Genomic DNA, 22,097 nt, shown 5'->3' with positions numbered 1-22,097 from the left:
TCTCATCCACCAGAATCCCCAAGTCCTTCTCAACAGGGCTACTCTCACGAAGCTCTTCTTCCACTCTGTATCTGTGTCTGGGATTCTTCCAGCCCAAGTGCAACACCTTACACTTGGCAGTGTTGAACCTCATTAGGTTCACCCGGGCCCACCTTTCCAGCCTGTCAAGATCCCTCTGGATGACTTCTTTTCCCTCTGGGGTGTCGACCACACCACTCAGCTTGGTGTCATCCGCAAACTTGCTGAGGGTGCACTCAATTCCATCATCGATGTCATTGATGAAGATGTTAAAGAGCACCGGTCCCAAGACAGACCCCTGGGGGACACCGCTTGTCACCGGCCTCCACCTGGACATAGACCCATTGACCACCACCCTTTGTCTACGTTCTGTCAAGCAGCTTCTTATCCACTGGATGTTCCACCCATCAAATCCACATCTCTCCAATTTAGAGATAAGGATGTGGTGGGGAACTGTGTCAAAGGCCTTGCACAAGTCCAGGTAGATGACATTGGTTGCCTTCCTTTTACCTACCAATGCTGTCACTCCATCATAGAAGGTCACCAGATTGGTGAGGCACGACCTTCCCTTGGTGAAGCTGTGCTGGCTGTGCCGGATCACCTGCACATCCCTCATGTGCTCCAACATGTCATCCAGGAGGATCTGTTCCATGATCTTCCCAGGCACAGAGGTGAGGCTCACCAGCCTGTAAATCCCTTGGTCTTCCTTGCTCCCTTTCTTATAAATGGGAGTGACATGACCCTTTTTCCAGTTCCAGGGACCTCGCCCGACAGCCACGACTTTTCAAATATGATGGAGAGCGGCTCAGTAAGCATCTATGTAAGCACATGGTGTAGTACAATTGTGGCAAATCAGTAAAGTAAAAGAGTCGGTACTGAAGAAGCATGTCTGTCCCATACTCAGTCCTGGGGTTTTACTTTGGACTAGCTTTAAAACAGTCAGAGAGAGTTAAGTGCTGAAGGAGACAACTTAGGTAGACAATGAAATTTCTCTCAGGAATGACACAGTTCTAAGTAATTTTTCCTTGGCCAGACAGTGTCAGACACAGAATGGCATTATCAAGGTAAAAGGTAACATTTTGTCTGTTACTTAACTGTAAAACAAAGCACCAACACTGTCCCTGGGAACACCGCTAGTTGTGGATCCCAAAAGTTGTCAACACAGGCAGTCTGTGTTTTTACCAATTTGGTAAGTCAGTGTATTTGGTGCACATAGCTAGGCTTTGGCAGTGGGGCTGCAGGGGATCCATGAGGAGGCCAGGGGGGCTGCCCTGGGAGGCTCACAGATGGTTCCAGCTGGCCCCAGTGGACACCCCTGCAGGCATCTCAGTCATGCATATGGCACCTCTGTGAAAAGATCCTTAAGAAATGACAGAAAAATGCCTGCCAGGTGGTGACAGAGAGAAAAAACAAACCAAACATGAAACAGAAACAGCAATGCCAACACCAAGGGCAGAGGAGGAGGTGGGGCAGAGGTACTCCAGGCACCAGACCACCAAGCACGGTAAAACAAGCTGCAGCCTTGCAGCCCTCCAAGCAGGTGGATATATTCTGAAAGGATGTTTCCTATGGAGAGCCTACATTGTAGCAGGGAAAAGTGAGAGGATAAAGAAGCAGGAGAGAGAAGCTGTTACAGACTCACTGCAGCCCCTCTCCCCTACCCATCCTCCCCTATGCAGCTTGGTGGGGACAGAAGTTAGTAGCAATGAGTGAAGTAAAGCCTATAAAAATTGGGGGTGTGGGGGTGTGAGGATGAGGTGTTTTTTTTCATGTTTTTGTCTTTGTTCCTTACTGTCCAACTCAATTTTAATTGGTAATAAACTACACCAAATTGTGTGGGCATGTCAATCTGCTGGAAGACAGGAAGGTTCTGCAGAGGGACCTGGACAGGCTGGACTGATGATGGCCAGAGGCCAACTTTATGGGGTTCAACACGGCCGAGTGCCGGGTCCTGCACTTTGGTCACAATAACCCCAGTCAACGCTACAGGTTTGTGCCTCTCACTACGAGAAGGATGTTGACATATTGAAGTGTCTCCAGAGAAGAGCAACAAACCTGGTGAGGAGTCTGGAGCACAAGTCCTAGAGAAGTGTCTGAAGAAGCTGGGGCTTTTTAGTATTAAGAAAAGGAGGCAGAGGGGAGACCTTATCACTCTACAACTACCTGCAAGGAGGGTGTAGAGAGTTGGGAGTCCATCTCTTCTCTCAGGTAACAAGCAATAGGACGAGAGAAAATGATTTCAAATTGCACCAGGGGAGATTTAGGTTAGGTATCAGGAAGGATTTCTTTACTGAAAGAGTAGTCAAGTACTGGAACAGGCTGCCCAGGGAAATGGGGGAGTCACCATCCCTGGAGATATTCAAAAGGTGTGTAGATGTTATGCTTCGGGACATGGTCCAGAGGTGGACTAGGCAGGGTTAGGCTCTGGTTGGACTTGATGATCTTGAAGGTCTTTTCCAACCCAAGCGATTCTATGAATCTTTTTTCCCAAGTAGAATCTGTTTTGCCCATGAGGGTTAGTGGTACCTGATCTGACTCACAAGTATTTACTGTCTGGTTTATCCCAGTTATGCTGAGGAGGGATTGTGTGACAGCGGCTTGGTGGGCCAAGGTTAACCTACCACAGTCATTTAATACTGTTTATGTTACAAAACCAAGTTTGATGAATTCTTCTAGGGATTGAGTTTCTCTGATGGTCCCTTGAGAATCAATCCTAGTATTGATTAAAAAACAATGACCCACATTTTTTCTATAGTTTGCCACTTTCAGTTAAGTGAAAACCTAATCTTGGAGACACTTCCTTAGTACAGGAATGGTTAGGTAACCTATATCAGTCTCATTGTGAATAAGCAAGCTTTTAGGGCACACTCTCATTTGAGATTCAGTCAAGGGAATTGTGCATTAACATTTGTGATAAACAGCAATACCACAGAAAAAAGTACTCACAGAAATTTTCCATTGCTTCTTGGCCCAATGAGGATACGATGTTCTGACTCTTCTCGAGAGATTCTCCCATGGAACCACGGCATCTTCTCATGGGCTGTAGTGGCAATCAGCTTCTCCAGCTGAGGCTTTTGACTAATGATAGCTTGTTCAAGAGCCTGCCCCTAGAGAGTGGTAAAAATGGAGAGGAACAGTCGAACTGTCTTGTGCAATCAAACCATGACAGGTACACTCCCAATACTGGATTGTTTTTGGGATATTCAAAATCTACACACGTCTGTTATATGTGAAGAAAAGATCTTGTCACTATAAAGATATTAAAATGGAAACTAACATGGTAATCTAAAAATCACAAAGCTGTGATTCTTACTTTACCCTTGAGGCAGAATGAAAATAACCAGTAAATTAAGCCCTTAATAAATATATCAGTACTTCAATTGAAAATTATTTATGCCAATGAGACATAACTAAATATACTTAGTGTCTACTCTGCGATGTCATAACTTATGTCCATACTACATATCCTATGGCAGGTTAGAGAAATAAGCTGAACATGGCTTTGCATGTTGCAACATGTCTGCATTGAAGACACCAATGTAAACTTCCCAAAAGCATACAGGGCAGTCCAAAGTTTAGAGTGAACTATGTTAATATTTTAGGTGTAACCTAGACACTTCCAAATCCATCTACAATCTATCACTTTTAAATTTGGCCCTGAACCTGAGGGCAAAACCCCTAGCTTAATCAGTTTTTAGCTTGAGTTCATCAACTTCCTTCTAGATTGGGCTCAGACTCATCAGAAAAAAACTGTAAGCCTCAGCACGTGTAGCGAATACAGTATGACTTTCAGGCTTTTCCAGTGAGGGCACTGCTCCAAATGTTTTACAGAACAGAACTCACAGGGCTACTTGCTAATACCAAAAGAGATGAAAAACCTAGCGTAGCTACACAAGTTCGTAATGGGAACTCATGGCACCCCAGGGTGAAATACTAATCGTTTTGCAGGCTCTCATGAGACAAGCAGTACCAAAGATGTATAGGCAGTGTTTTGCAGTTAAGAATCCAATTTCTTTTTGGGACATAATCTAAATAAGCACCCACAGAAACAACTCCAACTAAGAGCAAAAAATATGCAAAACAAGTTACCACGTCTCCATGCCTGCCTGCATATCAATACATAAAAATTCAGAATAAAAAGCAATCAAACAAACCACTCCTGCAGCTTGTTCAGTACATCTATTAATGTTTGGTGCATGTGGAAATCTGATGACAGGTTAGTACCATGGTCAATAAGGCCACGCTAGCTCAAGACATCATAAAAATCAAAGTTTTCAGGGAAACTACACTTATGGCCAAATTACTGGGGGAAAAGACCTCCACTGTTCAAAACTTCTATGATTTCATTATGAAAAAGTCGTACACAACAGCTGGAAACAAGCACTGCTAAGTCAAAGACCACTTCATAGCAAAATCAGCCTGGATTTACCTGCAAATTCCAAGTTTGTTTCACATATTCTCTGATGAGGTTCTCTTTTAAATCTTCAAAGGGTCCAGTTTTGGGTTCAATGCCTGGTGGTCGGTTGAAAGGTCTTCTCAGTAGACAGACAAGGCCATCTGCTTCCTCTGAGTGATAGTTAATGAGTTCAGCGGGACTGGCATGTGACTTGCCTCCTGCAATAGCGTATGAGCCACTCAGCTCCTTTTCAATGGTGTAATGATGAACTTTCCTTCCATGGGCCAAGGATAAGGCAAAGCCCCCCAGGTAATTCCGGCTTTGACGGAGCAAGTATAGTCCATCACTCACTCCTCCTTGCATGAGATACTCCTCAGCTTCTTCACGTGTAATATTGCCAAAGAAGTATGGCAAATGGTTAGCAGGGTTTGCTGTGCTGGAAGCCATGATTTTTCTATTCCAAGTAGCAAACTTATTATCCTATATCTGAAAAGCAATGGCAGAGACATGAGTATCAGCTGGAAAAAGAAGGACAGACCATCATTTTGTACTGGCCATGAGGTGCTTCCCAATGAAGGGAAATAATTAGGTCAGAAGGATTCACTGAGAAGAGTTTTTCATTCCATTTTTGTGCCATTATGATTTTGTTTATAAGAGTAGCTATGATGACTGACTGTGGCCTGTGTAGGGACAAAAGACCTATATTAAAGTTGTAAACATTCTTCTCCAAATAGATTAACCATTTTTTTAAAATGGTAAACAAAAGTAAAAAATCTTCTGATTTTTATCAAAAGATATCAAAGAATCATCTTTTTGAGTGGTTTTCAAACAGGCCGTATTGATATACCATGAAGGCACACTACCGGCAGAACCACAGAAGAGAATCAAGTTCAGCACCTCTGAAGAATAATAATGAATGTAACATAAACAGCTTTGATTCTTTTATTCTTAATTTAACAATAATCTCTTATGCATATAATTTATTATACTACTACATTATCTTTTTAAAAAATATATGCACAAGGACTACATAAAACTCTAGCTACAGGAATGCTACTCTTCTTTTATTCTTCTTGTGTCTTGTCTTCCCTGAGTTATGCCAGCCTCTAAACAACATTGTTAGCAGATAAATTTATTTTCTCTAAGCCCCATGGCAGTTACACCACCTGGACAGCTACATATTGTGCTGGAATTGCTTTTGTCTCTTTCAAGTTATTGAAGATGAGCTATTAGAACCCAAATGCTGAATTTGGTTTATCATTCATACTAGTGACATTTAAATTACTAGCTAATGAATGATGGGAAAAATAACCCAGCTACCTGCTGATAACATCTAAGTTGATAGGAAGTGAACATATTGACACTGACGAGACCCGTATTCATGCAAGAGTATTTCAAACTCTTTTTTGTCAGGTTAAGTAGTCCACAACTTAACCATAATTACTTATGTAATCACAAGTTCAGCAGTTGAGTCATTAATTGTTTCCTGCAACATTGAGAGGTTTTCATATATAATTTTTTCTTCCAAATGCTTCCCCAATTCAATCAATGTTTCATAGACAGGCAACAGACTGTTGTATCTACAGTTTATGGGTCAAAAGAAGTAAAGAACTCCATTTAGGAACAGTTTGACATCTTCCTTCAGTCTAGATAGAAAAAGAAAAAAGTCCTGCTAAGTATTATTGCCTGTGCATCTGTAAAATGACTTCATATTCTGAAAAAATTCTTTTAGACAACACATGAGATGTTGAATAAAACAGTAGAAGTTTATGAGTGTATTTTATGTGTCAGACTAAACTTTTCCTTAGGAAATATCTCACAACTACATTGCCAAAATTTTTATTTCCTTGTAAATTCAGTTGTGACAACCTGATACTGAAATACTCTCAAATATACAAAGTGACAGCCTCTGATATCAGTAGTATATTATGAAGATTTGAGGCAAATTAGGCAACACTGCAAGTATATAAAAGGACAACCACTGTCAATTCTTTGTATTTTCAAGATCACTACACATTTTGCATTCTTTTTTTCCAATGTATGTACACTAAATAAAATGTATATATATTGAATATGAAAATCGTGGACATTAACCTATAAAACAGTTACATGTTTTATTCAGATTGCATGTTTTATTCCACTGCTGTGCAGGATATAGCAGTAAAACAACACACCCTTGATGGTTAAATGAAAGGCATGATTTTAGGTAAGCCACACAGCAGTCTGAGGAATCAGCAGTAAATAATTCAAGATGTATGTGAACAAGATTAGTAAACCTCTTGGCTTGCAGCTGGTCAAAGTGTGCAAGTGAGTTACATGAGTGTAGGTGGAAAGGACTTTTTGGAGCCGTGGAAGAATGGAGGGTCCACAGTGCAAAGCTGCAACTGAGGTATGGGGGTCTTGATGCTGCTTGGCATACAGTGCTTCAGGCTGACACCAGCTCTGGCAGCTCTGCAGCAGGCAGGGCTGTGTGTACCTACTGCTTGCTCAGTGCAGATATGTCCCATCAGCAGACTATAGCCGATCTGCTGTCTCTTGTGCCTGGGTCAAGAAACAGTAGAGAAATACCCGAGCTGCTCTGTGAATATGTGAAGAAGCTGGGGGAGAGGGGGGGTGGCGGGGACAGGAAGACCACACAGGTCAAAGCAACAAGGCTCACACAGTACAGAAAACCAGACAGAGTCAGGACAAATTATGTGTGCAGATGTTTGGTCTTCTCCCACCTTCCCAAAGAAGAGAGACATCAAAGCTGCAGCCCACTGCAGCTCTACAAGAGAGAGAGAGCTGTGTGCAGCATGTTATTTATTACTCTTGTGGTTTGCAACCAAAGGTGAATGGCTTAAGACCACATGCTGTGCTCAAATTAATCTGGCATTTTTGTTGACAAAATTTCCTATTTAAATGTTCTAAGAATTCATGTGCACTGGGCACACACAACTGGTATTTTACTAATATTTAAGCGATAGGAGATGCAGTCCTGAGAAAGTCACCACCAAATATTGATTCTGCATAAATACTGTGCAAAATGACAATTTTGATTGCACCAGATGCAGAAAAAGACAGCTTTCCTTAAAACAAAAGTGTTATTTCATTAACAACACAGGGCCAGAGGATTGAAATCGATCAACGAAATAGGAAGTAGTGGCTGAAACGCCCTAAGGTTGTGATGCCATTCAAAGGTATATGGAAAAGCTCAGGAATTGGGCTGAGAGGAGTTCAATGAAGACCAACAAGAGGAAGCATCCTGTAGAGCAGGTTTTCACCCTTTGGGGCATCTGCCTTCCTGGCTGGGCAGCAGTGAGGAGTCAGTCCCTGACATCCCTGTAATGTTGCTGGGGACCACTTGGAACAGGCTGTGACTTCACTTCTCCTCAGCAGCTGCAGCCTCTGTGCCTGGACTGCTGCAGGCACACACAGAAGCCATGCAGGCTCCAGCAAAACCTTTGGCTTGCTCGACCAGCCTTAGCATGGAGGAGAGCAGCAGGTTTGGGTCCTGTACAAAGGCACCCCCTGTCAGTGCTCTTCTCCCCTTTGCTCAGCTGTGTGGTGCTGTGGGGCCCATGAGAGCCCATGCTGGGACCCGGGGTGCAAGGAGGGTGCCAGGGACATCAGCAGTGGTGAAGAATCCCAGCAAGTTCTTCCATCTTCCCTGAGTGCATCCTGCAGGGACCCCGTGCTCAGCTGGTGGTGTCTGGGGAAGCGCACGAGAGCTTGAGGACCTCAGGTGCAACAGCTCTTCTCCCAGGACCACCCTCCCAAGATGCTCAGGCATCTCACCCAAGAAGCCTTGAGCTGTGGGGAGGTGCAAAGGAGATCAGGCTTTCCCCTCCTGCTCTCCATCCATCCCTCCCTGCCTGAAGCTCACCTCCAAGGTCTTTTCCTATCCTCTCTCACAACTCTCTGGGGCCAGCTTGGCTTTTCACTTCTCATGCCAGGCAAGTTCCAGCACTTCGCACATCTCTTGCTCAGGAACTCGGGTGTCATGCACAGGGGAAGGTATGGGGGAGAGCAGCTCTGCTGCAAGGGACAGCAGCACAAGCCAGTCACCCCAGGCAGGGCCAGTGCCAGTGTCTGCCTAAAAGTAGTATAATGAGAGGCAATATCAACTATTTGTACTAGTTGTACTAGGGGAGGTTTAGATTGGGTATCAGGAAATAATTCTTCACCAAAAGGGTTAAGAAGTATTGGAATGGGATGCCCAGGGAAGTGGTTGGCTCACCACACCTGGAGGATTTAGAAGACCTGCAGAGATGGAACCCAGGGACACAGTTTCATGGTGGACTACGTTGTGTCAGGTTTATGGTTGGACTCAAGGATCTTCGGGGTCTTTTTGAACCTAAATAATTTTATGAATCTATTCAACCACAAGTCCATACAAATACAGAGGTTTTGAATGTTCTAGTTCCCACTTCCTTCATTCCTGATTGCTTGTTTCCCTCAGACACCCTCACATCACCATGTCATTCTTCTTTATTCCGTTCTGCACCACAGATATAGATAGGAGATGACCATACATCACCCACCTCTGGCTAAGTGCTCCTTGAAGACAGGCTCCAAGTCTTTGTTCCCACTTTCAGGAAGGGTGGAAGAAAACAGTTGCTGCTAGGTTTTTGGTAAGCAAGGAGCTTAAATCATGTCCGATGACAGTTAAAACCACAGAACAATTACTATAGTCTCTACTCAATGTGAATCTTTGTGGTCCTACAAAGGGCACATGCCAAATGTTAATCCTGAGACTGCAGGAGGTTTCTATTAGCATATTGGTACAAAGGTTAGCATGATCAGATGCAAACATATGAATGATCCACACTGTCTCTTCACCAGCACTGAACAGCTGATTTGGAGAAAAGACCAAAATAATCCCATAAAATTCCCATGCCAAGAATGACACTACACTGCAGCACCTCTTCAAAACCCCTCAGCAATGTTGTGGTGAACAAAATTCAAACAGAAAAATGTCACCACACTCTTCATCTGTGGAAATTCATTTTCATGGAAGCATTTAATGGAAGTTCCTTTTCTTCCTATCCTTAGTTTCAGACTTAAAAAAAAGGAAGTTAGGACTTACATGGTGACAAGAAGGATAAAGAACTTTAGAATGAAATGAAGAGCTAGTAAAATAAAAGGCAAAGAGGTTAAAACTCACATTCTTTGTCTACAAAAGATTCTGATGCAATAGCTACAGAAATTAAAATTCACTTTAACTTCTTTATGTTTCAGATAAGGCTAATCCTCAGACTGTTGTTTAGTCTCAGATGAGACTCAAGATTTACCATACACGTTTCAGGATGAGTTGCCCAGACACAAGTTCTCTTTGTTGGTCTGCATTTTGTGTAATCTGTGATGACGTGTTCTTCCAGTGCTGACAACATACTTATGAGTATTAAAATTAATGTTGAAAAAAACCTCACATCTATTGATTGAGAAGTCACAGCAAACACACACAAACTAGAAAGTGATAAGTATGCAACACAACAGGACCAACAGCTTTTAAGTAAAATTGCTCTACTCTTTCTAAAAGGTGTTCCAAACCACTCTCCACAGGTGGCAGCATGTATAGGCATACCAAATTAAACTGAACTACTCAGACACAGAAAGCAGAGAAGGATATACATCAGGACACTCAGTGGGTTTTAAATGTTAACCTGGAAATCTGGCTGAATGCTCAAAAAAATAGAGAGTGCTGAGCTTTGTGCTGCTGTTCTGGCAGTGCTGTTGTTACCAAACTATTAGATTTGAAAATAGTTCAACTGTAATTACAAAGGTGCAGCCACATCTTTGGGGTCACCTGTGGATAGATGGCAGTAAGGTTGAATCTGGGATCTGCCCAGTCAGAACTGAGATACAGCATATACCTGCACACTCAACATTCAGATTCAAACTGGTCCTTGTTACTTCTTGCTGGAGCTTGAATTTTAGTGACTTTTAACTGCCTGACCTGCTGACACAACATGGTGTTGGCCTGAAGTCTCTTACTATCCACTAGCTGCAATTCTACACATGGTTCTTCACTTTCCTTTAAAGTTCACTATGATGAACTTTATGCTAGAAGGAACTAGTCTGTTATCCTGAACAGTCAGATTCAACCCTGCAAGTGAAAAAGCATTTATTTTGACAAAGTCAATATTTATATGTTCCTTTCTTCTAAAAGAGTTATGAATATTATGTCTCAATTCAATAGCTAGCTTTATTAATGCAATTAGAATTTACGGATTTGAGTCAGAAATTCAGAAATTCATTCAACTGCAAGATGACAATCAGAAATGCCACTGTTGTACACAGGTATAGCATTATATGAATTTAACTGCTGCTGAAGATTTTTCTTGTAAGGGTTTTTTGCTGGTTATTAGCAATCTAGTTTTCTTTTGTTTGATTTTAAAGTTTTAAAGAATAGAAATAAAAGATTTTTTTTTAAAGGATATGATTAAAATTCCCCAAGATATTGGCTGCTGTGTGAAACGAAGCCTGTATAGTTATTTAAAGGCATAACTGGAGTTCTATTCATGTTCTTTGTCATAAACCCAAACTCCATCATGAAAAAGCAACAGCCCTGTTGGCAAATGGGCAAAGCCCAGAGAGGCAGTACCAGAAAAGGTTAGAGATGCTGGGCAACCATTCTTCGCTGTGACGCTGGACCCATTTTTAGAAGCAGACACTGTCTAGAAGCTTGTAAAAAAAGTAAAAAATATTTTTCCTTTCAATCCTTTTTTCATGTTTCACTCCAAGTAATGAAAGGCATGCAAACCTCTCCTTGAAACAGCAACTGCTCCATGAGCAAGGCCTGGCTTCCTATGCATTCATGCACTGCAGCCTTCCAGCAGTAAGCCAGGCTCCTGTATTAGACTGACTTGCACCCATTCCAAAATTCTCAAAAGCATCAACTCAAGCACCCTCCATTAGCTACGAATAGCAGGGAAATACAGGCTGCTATGCATTTACTGTTTGCAGGCTTAGAAAAATGGGCACATACTGAGCTCATGTGTTTTATGCAGTGGAGTTACCCTGTTGGCTTGTTCTCCTCCTAGACACATTTATTTATTCCCAATATGATTGATCAGATTGTCTGTAAGATGGTGTCCTCTAAGAAGTTAGGCGAAAAGTAAGGAGCCATCAGCGTGAGCTTCACAGGATAGTGACAGCATGAACAATTTTCTTTAGAAAACCAGGCAAAAATAGTCAAAATGTGATCTAGAAGTTCACAGCAAATTTAGAATTATCTTACTGTACAAGAAATGCAACAAAAGCTAAGTAGACTACAGCCCCCAGCAGGACAATGGCACAAATGGACTGAAAAAACCCATTTTGAAAAAATGGTAGATACAGTGGAATCTTGAGTAGTAAAAAATAAATGTCTGTGATGAGTCTGCATTTGCACATATTGGATTTCATTCTAGCAGTAGTTATGGGTGATACACTCCACAATCTCCAGTTTGTGAAGAGACTTCACTCCAGCAGATGACTTGGCTGTAGCAGCTTGCATAGTTGCAGGGCCAAACTGCCAATGATATCCCAGAATATTTGCTCAAGAAGTCATCATTCTTTGGTAAATTTCAGTCACAACAAAACATTAAAATGCTTAGCCACTTTACGGTGCTGGATGCTCTGAGATAAGGGTATAATAAAGACAATAGATAAATACGGGGCAATTTTGGCACAACAAACATTTCCTGACAGAAACTTTGACCAACACATTGAATGAAAAAGCAGTAAAAAGAGCTGTTCAGGTGCAAGATTGACTTTGCTTATCATACCAACAAACTGACCTCCCAGAAGACAAGAAGTACAGTCACCCCAGCTCCTGAAAGCCTATGAACATGTTCTATATGTTTCTCAAATGGGCCAAAACATGAGAGAAAAAGGAAGACTTTCTATGTTTAATCATGCTACCTATGCCTTAAATTACATTTATTCACATCTTGTCATAATAAGAACAACGTAAGTGCCATCTTGGGATTCCTTCCTTCTCCACCAAAGAGGACAAAAACTCTTTCTTAAGCATGTTGCATTCCTATATTCCAAGACCTAGGGTACCAGAAAAAGTTTTATTGTCCTAGAAAAAAAAATCAGAAGCTTTTCCGGGATTTGTTTTAATGATGATCTTGATATGCAGCATCCACTACAAAAGTGCTTTATTTCACAGGCATTGAAGACTTATTTGGAGTTTGATTTAATACAGAACAGAAAGTCCATGAATGTCTGCCAGCTCATATGCAGGTGTCGTAATCCTTCCAGACCTTACAAAAGTTAAACCAAACCACATAGCCCACCACAGAGAGTAAATATTCACAGACAACACTGAACAGGCAACAATATCTACAAAACATCAATTTTGTTCCTGAGTATTATCACTTCTCACAAAAAGTCAAGGCTACAGTTCATCAGTAACCTGCTTGATGAAAACAATGTCATTCTAAAGGTTATCCTTTATATAAAATCACCATATGCTACTCCAGTTAAATACAAACTAAAAGTTTGTAATTGAATGATTAAAAATATCAAGACAATATTTTGGAGGAGAATACTTAAAACTTCCACTGCAAACGCTCAACACTGGCCTACTCTAGCTGAGTAAGTACTGCATGGTTTCATCTGCTGACAGTTCTCACTCTGCTACTCCAACTTAGAAGTTATGTGCAACAGGAAAAATCAGTTGTTTGAATTTATGAAAATTTACTTCTACAGAAATCCTGCATTTCACAGATGAGTCACTGGGTATTTATTTCTCATAAGTCTATTAGTCTTTAGTCATGATGTTAAAAGTCAGTGAAAAAGTATTTTCTTCACTTTCTAAAAAGGATGTTTCTACACTACACCGAATGCCTTCCCATGATACGTACATTTAAAATTGTTGTTCCGTTTTACTAGTTTATAGTCCCTAAAACAGATTAAAAATATCCACTGGTTGCAATTTAGATGAAATGGCAGTAGCAGTCTCAAGGGACTACCTCTTAATTCTTCAGAATGCAAAATGGAGAAGTTCAAAGCTCAAATAAACAAAAAGTTTGCTATAAACAAAACAATAAATATGGACAAGATTCCTCAATTATCACATTCCTCAATTATCACTGAAAGAACATCAGCAGGATCCTTATCTCTTAGATTTCACAAGTCATTTATATAACTTACAACTGTTCAGATAAAAGAAGTCTGGTTTACTTTTGCAAAACAGGTTAATGTTGGAATTTCAGACAAGGTTGCTCTGCCATGTCCAAAATACGAAGAATATTCAGTGCGCAGCAACATTAGGAAATGTTTGGATGGAAGAAGCATCCCATGGATATACAAATATATACAGAAAACATTAGGCAGTGGTAAAAAACTCTCTCATCTACTTCGGTAAACTTTCTGGATTTGAGGTGGCTGTTCTTTTTGACTGGCATCTCAAAAATCTTGCCTTTCCCTTCTAGGATCAGTAACAGAGTAGAAGAAAATTTATTTGGATTCACACTCCTTTAAATTCCTCCAGAGGACAAATAAGGCTGAAGTTGCCATGTCAGCATAGTTGCAAACGCGGGGCTGGAAAACGCAGACTGAGTCCCAGAAAGGCTGAACGTAAGGCTTTACCCCTGAGACGGCTGAGGGACCTGCAGCTTGTTGCCTGAGAGATGCACTGGAGCAGAACGGTAAAAGGGGGTCGAAAGGGCAACTCTCCCCACAGCCATAAAATTTGACTTCTAAAGAAGCTACAAATGCAACCAAATATCATGGTTATCTTGCACGAAAAAAAATAATATGCAAATACATAGGAAAGTTAGGAAGCCACTTTCCGCAGGTTGCTTCCTCATCAGCGTTGCTGACAGCGCTTCAGTCGTAATGCAGGAATGCATTATCTTGCACACTCCTTGCCTGGAGGGAAGCTGAAAATTCTCACAAAACGGAGCAGGAAAATTTAGGAAAATTCACCTAGAAAGTGTTTGAAAGAATCAGCGCTGACCATACTGCTGCCCCCAGCTTGTTTCTCTTTCATCCCTTATATTTAGCCAAGTTGTTTAATTGAGAGGTCTGCATAGCAGTGAGCAGCATGGTGTTACTGAGGCACGGGTTTCCACCCTAACACACACACACACACACACACACACACACACACACACACACACACTATATATATATATATAAATAAGTGTAAGAATATTTCCCCAAAGACAAATCAGGATTGTGGAAGGAGACTTGGGGACAGCTGATTCATTAGTGCACTTGTCCAACTTTTTACTGAGTAAAAAAACTGAAAGGGGAACAAAAGATCAAAAGCCATGTAGCATTCCAAATAAATTCTTTATTTGAACGGAGTTATTTTTTCCCTTCCTTTAGTTTTCAAAGTATTATTCTGTGAGCAATGTATGAAAGTAAAGAAGTTTAAAGAAAGTGTCTTTTGCATGCAAAAGACATATGAAAAGCTCACTAGGCAGTGCAGAATGATGAAAATAACTGAAACAATTTGTTCTAGGACAGGGTGATATTTTAACCACCCTTGTAATTTCAATAATTCTCTGGTCATACACAGGGAAAAATGAATAATATTAGAACAATGTGAATAAGCATTTTTTTTTGTAAAATTCTTATTAAACTGGGATTCTCGGAATCAAGTTGTGTGACTCTCTGAACAGCAGTAAAATTTATAATTCCAAGATTCTTCATTCCAGGTTTCTTAATTTTTTATTCCAAGATTCTTCCTAAAAGCTGAAAGCAATTAACCAGAAATACACATTTGATGGCAACTTCCCATAGTACATTAAGTATTTTAGTACTTTAAGAATTTAGTACAATCTTAATGGTGTACTCCAAACTGATCTAAATTCTGACGTAATTACCATAAAGGCATTACAAATCCATTATTGTTGCCTCACAATTAAAATAGATATTTACATTTTTATAGTATTTTAACAAATAAAATATATTAAAACCATTGTTCATTTCTCAGTTCTTCACCAGTCTGTCTAAGCAGCAGAACAGTGGTCTTAATTTGCTTCATCAGATAACCTTTAAAAGTTTTCTTTACCTTCATATGTAAACATACAGATTTTATTTCTATCCAGGCCTTAGGAGAGGACTTTTTATGAGAAAATTATGCAGAAATAAAGGAAGAACACAGTAAATGTTTAAAAATAAGTAATTAGGGAAGCAAATGAAGCAGAATAGTATTTTCTCAAGTAATTCAAACACACTATAGAAACTAGGGTGAATTTTCTAGCTTACTGAAAAAAATCTGAAACCTTATTTAATTTAGCTGGTAACATCACTGAGTTTTAGAACTTCTGCAGACAGTGACATCTCCAAATAATGTCCTGCTTATCATACTGAAAAAGGTATGCATAATACTATTGCGAAGGGAAAAGCAACATACATGGGGTAACAGACACAGAATCACAAAATGCATTCGGTTGGAAGGGACCTTTAAGGGCCACCTGTCCAAACCCCCCTGCAATAAGCAGGGACATCCCAGAGAAGTAGTGGATGCCCCGTCCCTGGAAGTGTTCAAGGCCAGGTTGGATGGGGCCCTGGGCAACCTTGTGTAGATCCAGGCCTGGAGGTTGGTGTCCCTGCCTGTGGCAGGGGGGTTGGAGCTCTATGATCCTTGGGGTCCCTTGCAACCCAGACCAGTCTATGATTCTATGATCCTCACTAGATCAAGTTACTCAGAGCCCCATCAAACCTGACCTTGAAAGTCTGCAGGGATGAGGCCTCCACCACTTCTCTAGGCAACCTGTTCCAGTGTCTCACCCCCCTCACAGTGAAAAGCTTCTACATAATGTCTAATCTGAATTACTCTGCTCGAGTTCAAAGCCACCGCCCACCATCCTATCGCTACTACCTTTACAAACATGTTGCTTCCTCCTTAGGAAAATGCCCTGCCTGTGATTCGATCTCAGCCTCCACCTACTGTATCTCTAATCAGCTTAGAGCCTACAGCAGCCTTTCCATCACTCGTGCTTGGGCATCCTTCTCCTTGAGAAGAAAACTCATGAGTTTTCTCCATGTGTTTTCTCCAATTTCTGCATGAGAAGTTTTCTTCATGCAATCAACTGTCTGTCTCTGATTTCTGCATTCTTTTATTGCCTAAGCATTATGCTGCACTGTTTTTTCCCTTCGCTTCAGACTCTAAAACATGCCTGCCTTCTTCTACAAAGGTTTTCCTGCTGTTCCACACACACACTTCTGGGCAATGTTGACAGATGCACAAAGTATATCTGTTAGTTTTTAAGCAAATTTCACTTTTACTATTCCTTCAACCATGGTCTCTCTTGTAGAGAGACACACCTGTCTTGGGTGCCCAGTTCCGTATTTTACTTTGTGGCAGTTCAGTTTCAGCAGCCTTTTCTTTCCTTCTGTCTTTCTTTCCTTCCCATGTTTCTGATTTCTTGAAGTGCTTCTGGATAACTAAATTGCTTCTCCTAGGGTTTTTAAACATCGAGATACATTCTTTAACAGAACTGTAGCTTAGTTAAAGCTTGTCTGGGAAGAAATAGGGAATATTGTAGCTTTGGGTTCAGAAGATTTTTCAGTTCACAGCCTGGATCCAATAACACCACCAGCAACCTGTGGCATTGTCCAATCTGTGGCACGTCGTGTTCTTATGATTCTGAAAGCTAGTGGCCTTGCTAGCACCTGTCTCAGCTTAAGAGTAAACGTTTTCCCTTGTTTATGAAAATCCTGAGTGGTTTGGCCACATTAGGCCAAAAATCTTACTTCTGAACAGATGGTATTGCTGTTTCATTTACTGGGTTTACAGAAAAGACCATTTATCTCCCCTCTTGTAACAAAAAAAAGGGGGGGGGGGAGGGGGGGAGGGAGAATAACCTGCTAAAACACTTAATATTATTCTTACCTTAAAAATATTTTTCTTTGGATTTTCCTTCCAGAGTGATTTTTATCTATGCTGAAGACAGTTAGATAGATGTTTTTATCTCCACTCAAACATGCCAGAAATGATTTCATTTATTCTAAATTGCATCTGACATTCTAATATCAGACGACTCCAGGCACTCTAGCTATTGAAATATTTCCTGAGGAAATACTATTTGACTTGGCAACACTATTACTGCCCTAGTATAAGGCAAGCATATGCTTTGAAGAAGCACCACAGCATTCATACGTTATTCAGTGTTTTCCCATTTGGGCTTCTGTACTGAGGTCATGGAGGGGCACTGATCACTAAAACCCCATTCTACACTAATGCTAAGAACATATTGCTGCTCTTCCATCTACCTTCCCTTTTGTGATTCTCCTGTCTTTGGTAACCTTTTCATGTGTCATAGTTTTCCTCTGAAAAGGTTTGTCTGCTTTGAACTTTAAAAGAAGTTCAGAATGCTACTGCTACTATTCTTTCCCTGGCAGTAGAAACACTATGATTTCCACATATATTTAAGAGATACGGGCTGGGAAGGAGGGGGGTGGGGGTGGGCTGTTTGTTAGGTTTTTTTGTTTTCTTTAGAAAAAGAAAAAACCCACACCACCAACACAGTAATATCAACACTTCCTTCCACACCCTCACCATGATCTACTAGGAATTCCCTTGCCTCTTCTTACACTGTCACAAGTGCTACAGTTGCCTCTGGCCAAAGATGTCTCTTGTCAAAGCTATTATTTCTGCCTTAAAACAGATTACATTGTTTGTATGGAAGCCCACTCCCTTTTGGGCTACAAAGTACTTTACTGTGGCCAGTACCCATTAAACCACCCTACAAAAAATGGAACCAATGCAAAGAATGCCCACTGTGACAAGGCGTGAACAAACTTCTTCGGTCACAGACAGACCAACACCAGCTGAGGCTCTGCAGCGACTAAAGAAGAGTACAAAACAGTACAAAAAAAAAGCCTGGATTGGGGTGCAGTTACAGAGGTTTTTCTTATGGAGCCCCAAAATACCTCTGAATACTTTCAGGAACTGCTAAGCTTAGTTACATAATATATAAAGTTCCTCTCTGGTTTTGTTGCAAGTTTAGTGCCTTTCCAGAAATAGAGCAAAAAGTAAAACTCCTGTATGTACACCAGAGGCTAGAATGGCTGCACAAGAGACTGCTGTGAAAGAAACTTAAAAAGTTAGTGAAAACATGTGAAGAGCAAACAAAAAAAGTATTATCAGCTTACTTGCAAGGAACGTGATTAAAATAGATGGCCTGAGTAGTTTCGGATTCAAAGACACAGTGACCTTAAGAACATCAGCATAGCCTGTTTCCAGATAGAATATATTTTTAATTTACCTAAGACTTTTTACAGACACCTATGACAAAAATGTTCACAGCACAGTGAAACCAAGGCACATCAAACTCAACTTTCACAAAAAAAAAAAAAAATTCAAAATCCTTTTTCAAGGTTCATTGCTGTCAATTTTTCTTCACAGTTCCGAAGTTGCCAGAAGAAGCAGATACACCAGAAAGTTACACCACCAGCAACGTTAAACCAAAAGTGATACCTCCATCTTGAAAACAGAAGATATACCAGCAGAAATTGAACATTATTCAGCAGTCTCAAAGTTTGAAATCCATCACAGGACTAAACCAAAACAGTGAGCAGATCCAAAATACATGTTCACTTTCTAGTTCCAACAAGTATCTTCATTTAATTTTTCTTTAATTAGTTGTTTAGTTGGCACAGACTGACATTTCCATAGCTATTATAAGGCTGTGAACTCCCCTTCTTTGTGCAGCTTTGTCTGTCTTTACTTAGTTCCTGGTCTACAAGCTGCAAATGTAGATAATTATCTCAATTTCTCAGTCACGAATATTAGCAATCATATTAAGTGAACAGCAAACCAAGAACATTGGAACTCATCATAGTTCCCTCATTTCTTTGATATGTATTAGTTTATCTCTAGGATCTCTAAAACCTTCCATTGAATGGATGCCTGAATGGACTGGCCTTGCTGTGAGTTAGAGTGGCAAAATTAGGCAACTCCGACTTTTTTCATCCGAAACAGTCTGCAGTCCTGCTTTATATGAAGTACATAAATTATTACATGAAGAAAATTAACTTGCTTTTCATACTCCTAGAACAGGCAAGTTTCTACAAAACTGATCATGACTTCTTAGTGGCACTTTCTGGAATCTATGAAAACAGTGGTGTGTTATTTTATTCTTTGAAAAGCTCCTAGTAGGAATACATAGTAAGGTTAATGTTCTGCTACTGAGGCACTGTACCTGACAATATCTCATCTACTGCTGATAATAAAACTCAGAAAGTGTAATTTTTTTTTTTTTTGGGGAAAGGAAGATGTGATTCTAGATCACACAGACTGCCAACTTTAAAGATCAGTTTCTTAAAATCTATGTAATAGTTTTCTAGTGAGGAACCAGATCAAAGGAAGGTTTCTCTCCACGAATAGTATCTTCCAGCAAAGGAGACAGCTTTTTCTGACTAGCTTTTGTGAGAAGATGTACATCAGAAAGGCAGACGGCACAGCAAAAGAGCTCCTCATACCACTTAGTGCACCAGTGAATCAGCAGTCCAGAAAAGACTAAGTCTGCATCTTCTCCCCATACCACCCTGTACCCTCAGAACAAGCAGTACACCTAAAGCTTACTTCTCACTGCTATAAAGAGTGGATTAAACGAGTTTCTTAGCAGGCAGGAATCACTCTTAGCCAGCAAACAACCACTTACAGTACCTGTAATGTCCGTTCTTGTGTAAACCGTAAGAATGTTCCAGAAATGCTACTGTCGTGGTTTAACCCCAGCCATCAGCTAAGCACCACACAGCTGCTCACTCATTCCCCACCCCCCAGTAGCAAAAGCCACGCATGAAAGCGAAGCAAAAGGACTTCATTCACCACTTCCCATGGGCAGGCAGGTGTTCAGCCATCTCCAGGAAAGCAGGGCTCCATCACATATAACAGTGACGGGGGAAGACTCCATCACTCTGAACACCCTTCCCTCATCTTCCTCCAGCTTCATATGCTGAGCATGCCATCATATGGTATGGAAAATCCCTTTGGTCAGCCTAGGACAGTTGTCCCCGCTGCGTCCCCTCACAGCTTATTGTGCACCCCCCAACCCACTCACTAGTGAAGTGGTGTGAGAACCAGAAAAGGCTTTGGCTCTGTGTAAGTGCTGCTCAGCAGTAACAAAAACACCTCTGTGTTACCAACTCTTTTTCCAGCACCAATTGAAAACATGGCCCCATGCCAGCTACTGTGAAGAGCATTAACTCTATCCCACCCAAAATGAGCACAGCTATGCAGAGAAATGCGAAAGGCACAAGCTGCCCCCGCTGCCTCCTCCTCTCCTCCCACAGAGGAAGCCTATGTGCACCACCTGGACTAGTGAAATACTCTTGACGAGGCCCGTTTATCACTGTGCAGAAAGAGGATGCACCTGGCCTCCGCACGTTCTGAGCCAACAGGCAGTATTTCCCTAGCTCTTGCATGACAAATTGCTGGGCTGATAAAAAATAACTAGTAGTCAGGCTTCTTTTCTGACATTGTGCTTTTCTCTGCACAGTGTCAATGGTTACACTGCTAAATGGTCCAGTGGTAATCTTTGCTACCGCTAGTTGCTACACCAGGACACCCAAAAGATGCCTCCCTTTGATGAAATCTGTATCTTGGGAGTCAGAGGCAACTGTGTTTCATCCACTTAACACAGCACAGCTTCCAAGCAAACACAGCTCTGCACTCTCTGCAGAAAGCAGGCTCCAGTGGGTTTGAGTTCATTCTTTCCTCACTGGACGTTTTCCTGTACTTCAGTGCATAGTGGACCAGACAGACCTTTGTTACATCCACTGGATGGAGACTGCCCCACAGTCATTAAGCTCACCTGATGCCCACTTCAATTCCATGGTGTTTTGCTGTATGCATGAACAGAACTGCAGCAGCACTCTTCCTCTTCATACTACTTTTAAATAAGTAATCATTCTCAGAAACATACGAGATGGTCCACTGTTTTGAAAGATAGCTAATCCCATTATCTGATGTTTAAGCAATCCTTAAACATCCTGCTTGCTTTACAAACTTCTGAGCAAAAAGGGTGGAATTCATATGTATTCTTTGTAAAGCAACAATAAAATCTAACAGTTGACATCAAAGATACTATATTAATGCTGCTTCCTTTAATTACTTTCCCATGTTTCAAATAGGGGAGATTTTCACCTTGACAAAATCTTAGTTTTACTTTTTGCATAGAGCAAACTTGTTTTCTTGATTCAGGTTATCACATTTGGGCTGAGTTTCCCAGAGTAGGACCTTACCTATAAACAACTGCTTAGTACACTTACCAGCTTCCTTTTCTATGTTCTCTTCAAACAAAATGTCAAAAAGGATTTTTCAGTTAAAGTTTTCCTGTACCATACTGGAGGGGGGCGGGGGGAGGGAGGTGGGGGTGGCTTTTATAGCAAGTTACTAACTTCAGTTTTCCAATCTAGAATAAAAAAATCAACCCTTAAAAAAAATCAAGAAAACTAATTTTTAAAAACATTAATCCGTTGTTTTAAACTGAGCTTAATTCCTCTGAAATTTCTAAAGCCAAATTTGAAATTGGAACTAGAATTTTTAAAAGCAGAGCTACACACTCAGTAGTGGCACGTATTTTTAACATTTTAGCTCTTGCACTCCACAGATGCTCTCAGTTATGCTGGCTTTAGCTACAAGAGAGTACACTGGCTTCTACGGTTTCTAAAAGCTGTGGTCTCAAAAGTTCTGTGCTTGTTTCCTTTTATTTTCTCACTTACTTCATCATTTTATCCAAACAGGAAA

General features: G+C 40.9%; 1 protein-coding gene across 2 annotated transcripts in view; it reads right to left on the bottom strand.

Moving 5' to 3' along the window:
• Positions 1–4,878, bottom strand: part of SYK (spleen associated tyrosine kinase) — a gene marked incomplete at both ends in the record, with an annotated part of 33,214 nt that extends 28,336 nt beyond the window's left edge. Inside the window, 2 exons of one of the 2 annotated variants that reach the window (XM_084278984.1) lie at positions 2,965–3,125; positions 4,448–4,878. In XM_084278984.1, the coding sequence (XP_084135110.1) occupies positions 2,965–3,125; positions 4,448–4,861 (575 nt within the window). The remainder of the gene's footprint in view (positions 1–2,964; positions 3,126–4,447) is intronic. The other variant, XM_084278983.1, reaches the window with a different exon arrangement.
• Positions 4,879–22,097: the final 17,219 nt, after the last annotated feature.

This window comes from Gallinula chloropus (assembly GCF_964237585.1).
Source record: "Gallinula chloropus genome assembly, chromosome: Z".
Lineage (NCBI taxonomy): Eukaryota > Metazoa > Chordata > Aves > Gruiformes > Rallidae > Gallinula > Gallinula chloropus.
Note: the sequence above shows the minus strand (reverse complement) of the source record. Positions and strands in the feature narration are given on the sequence as shown.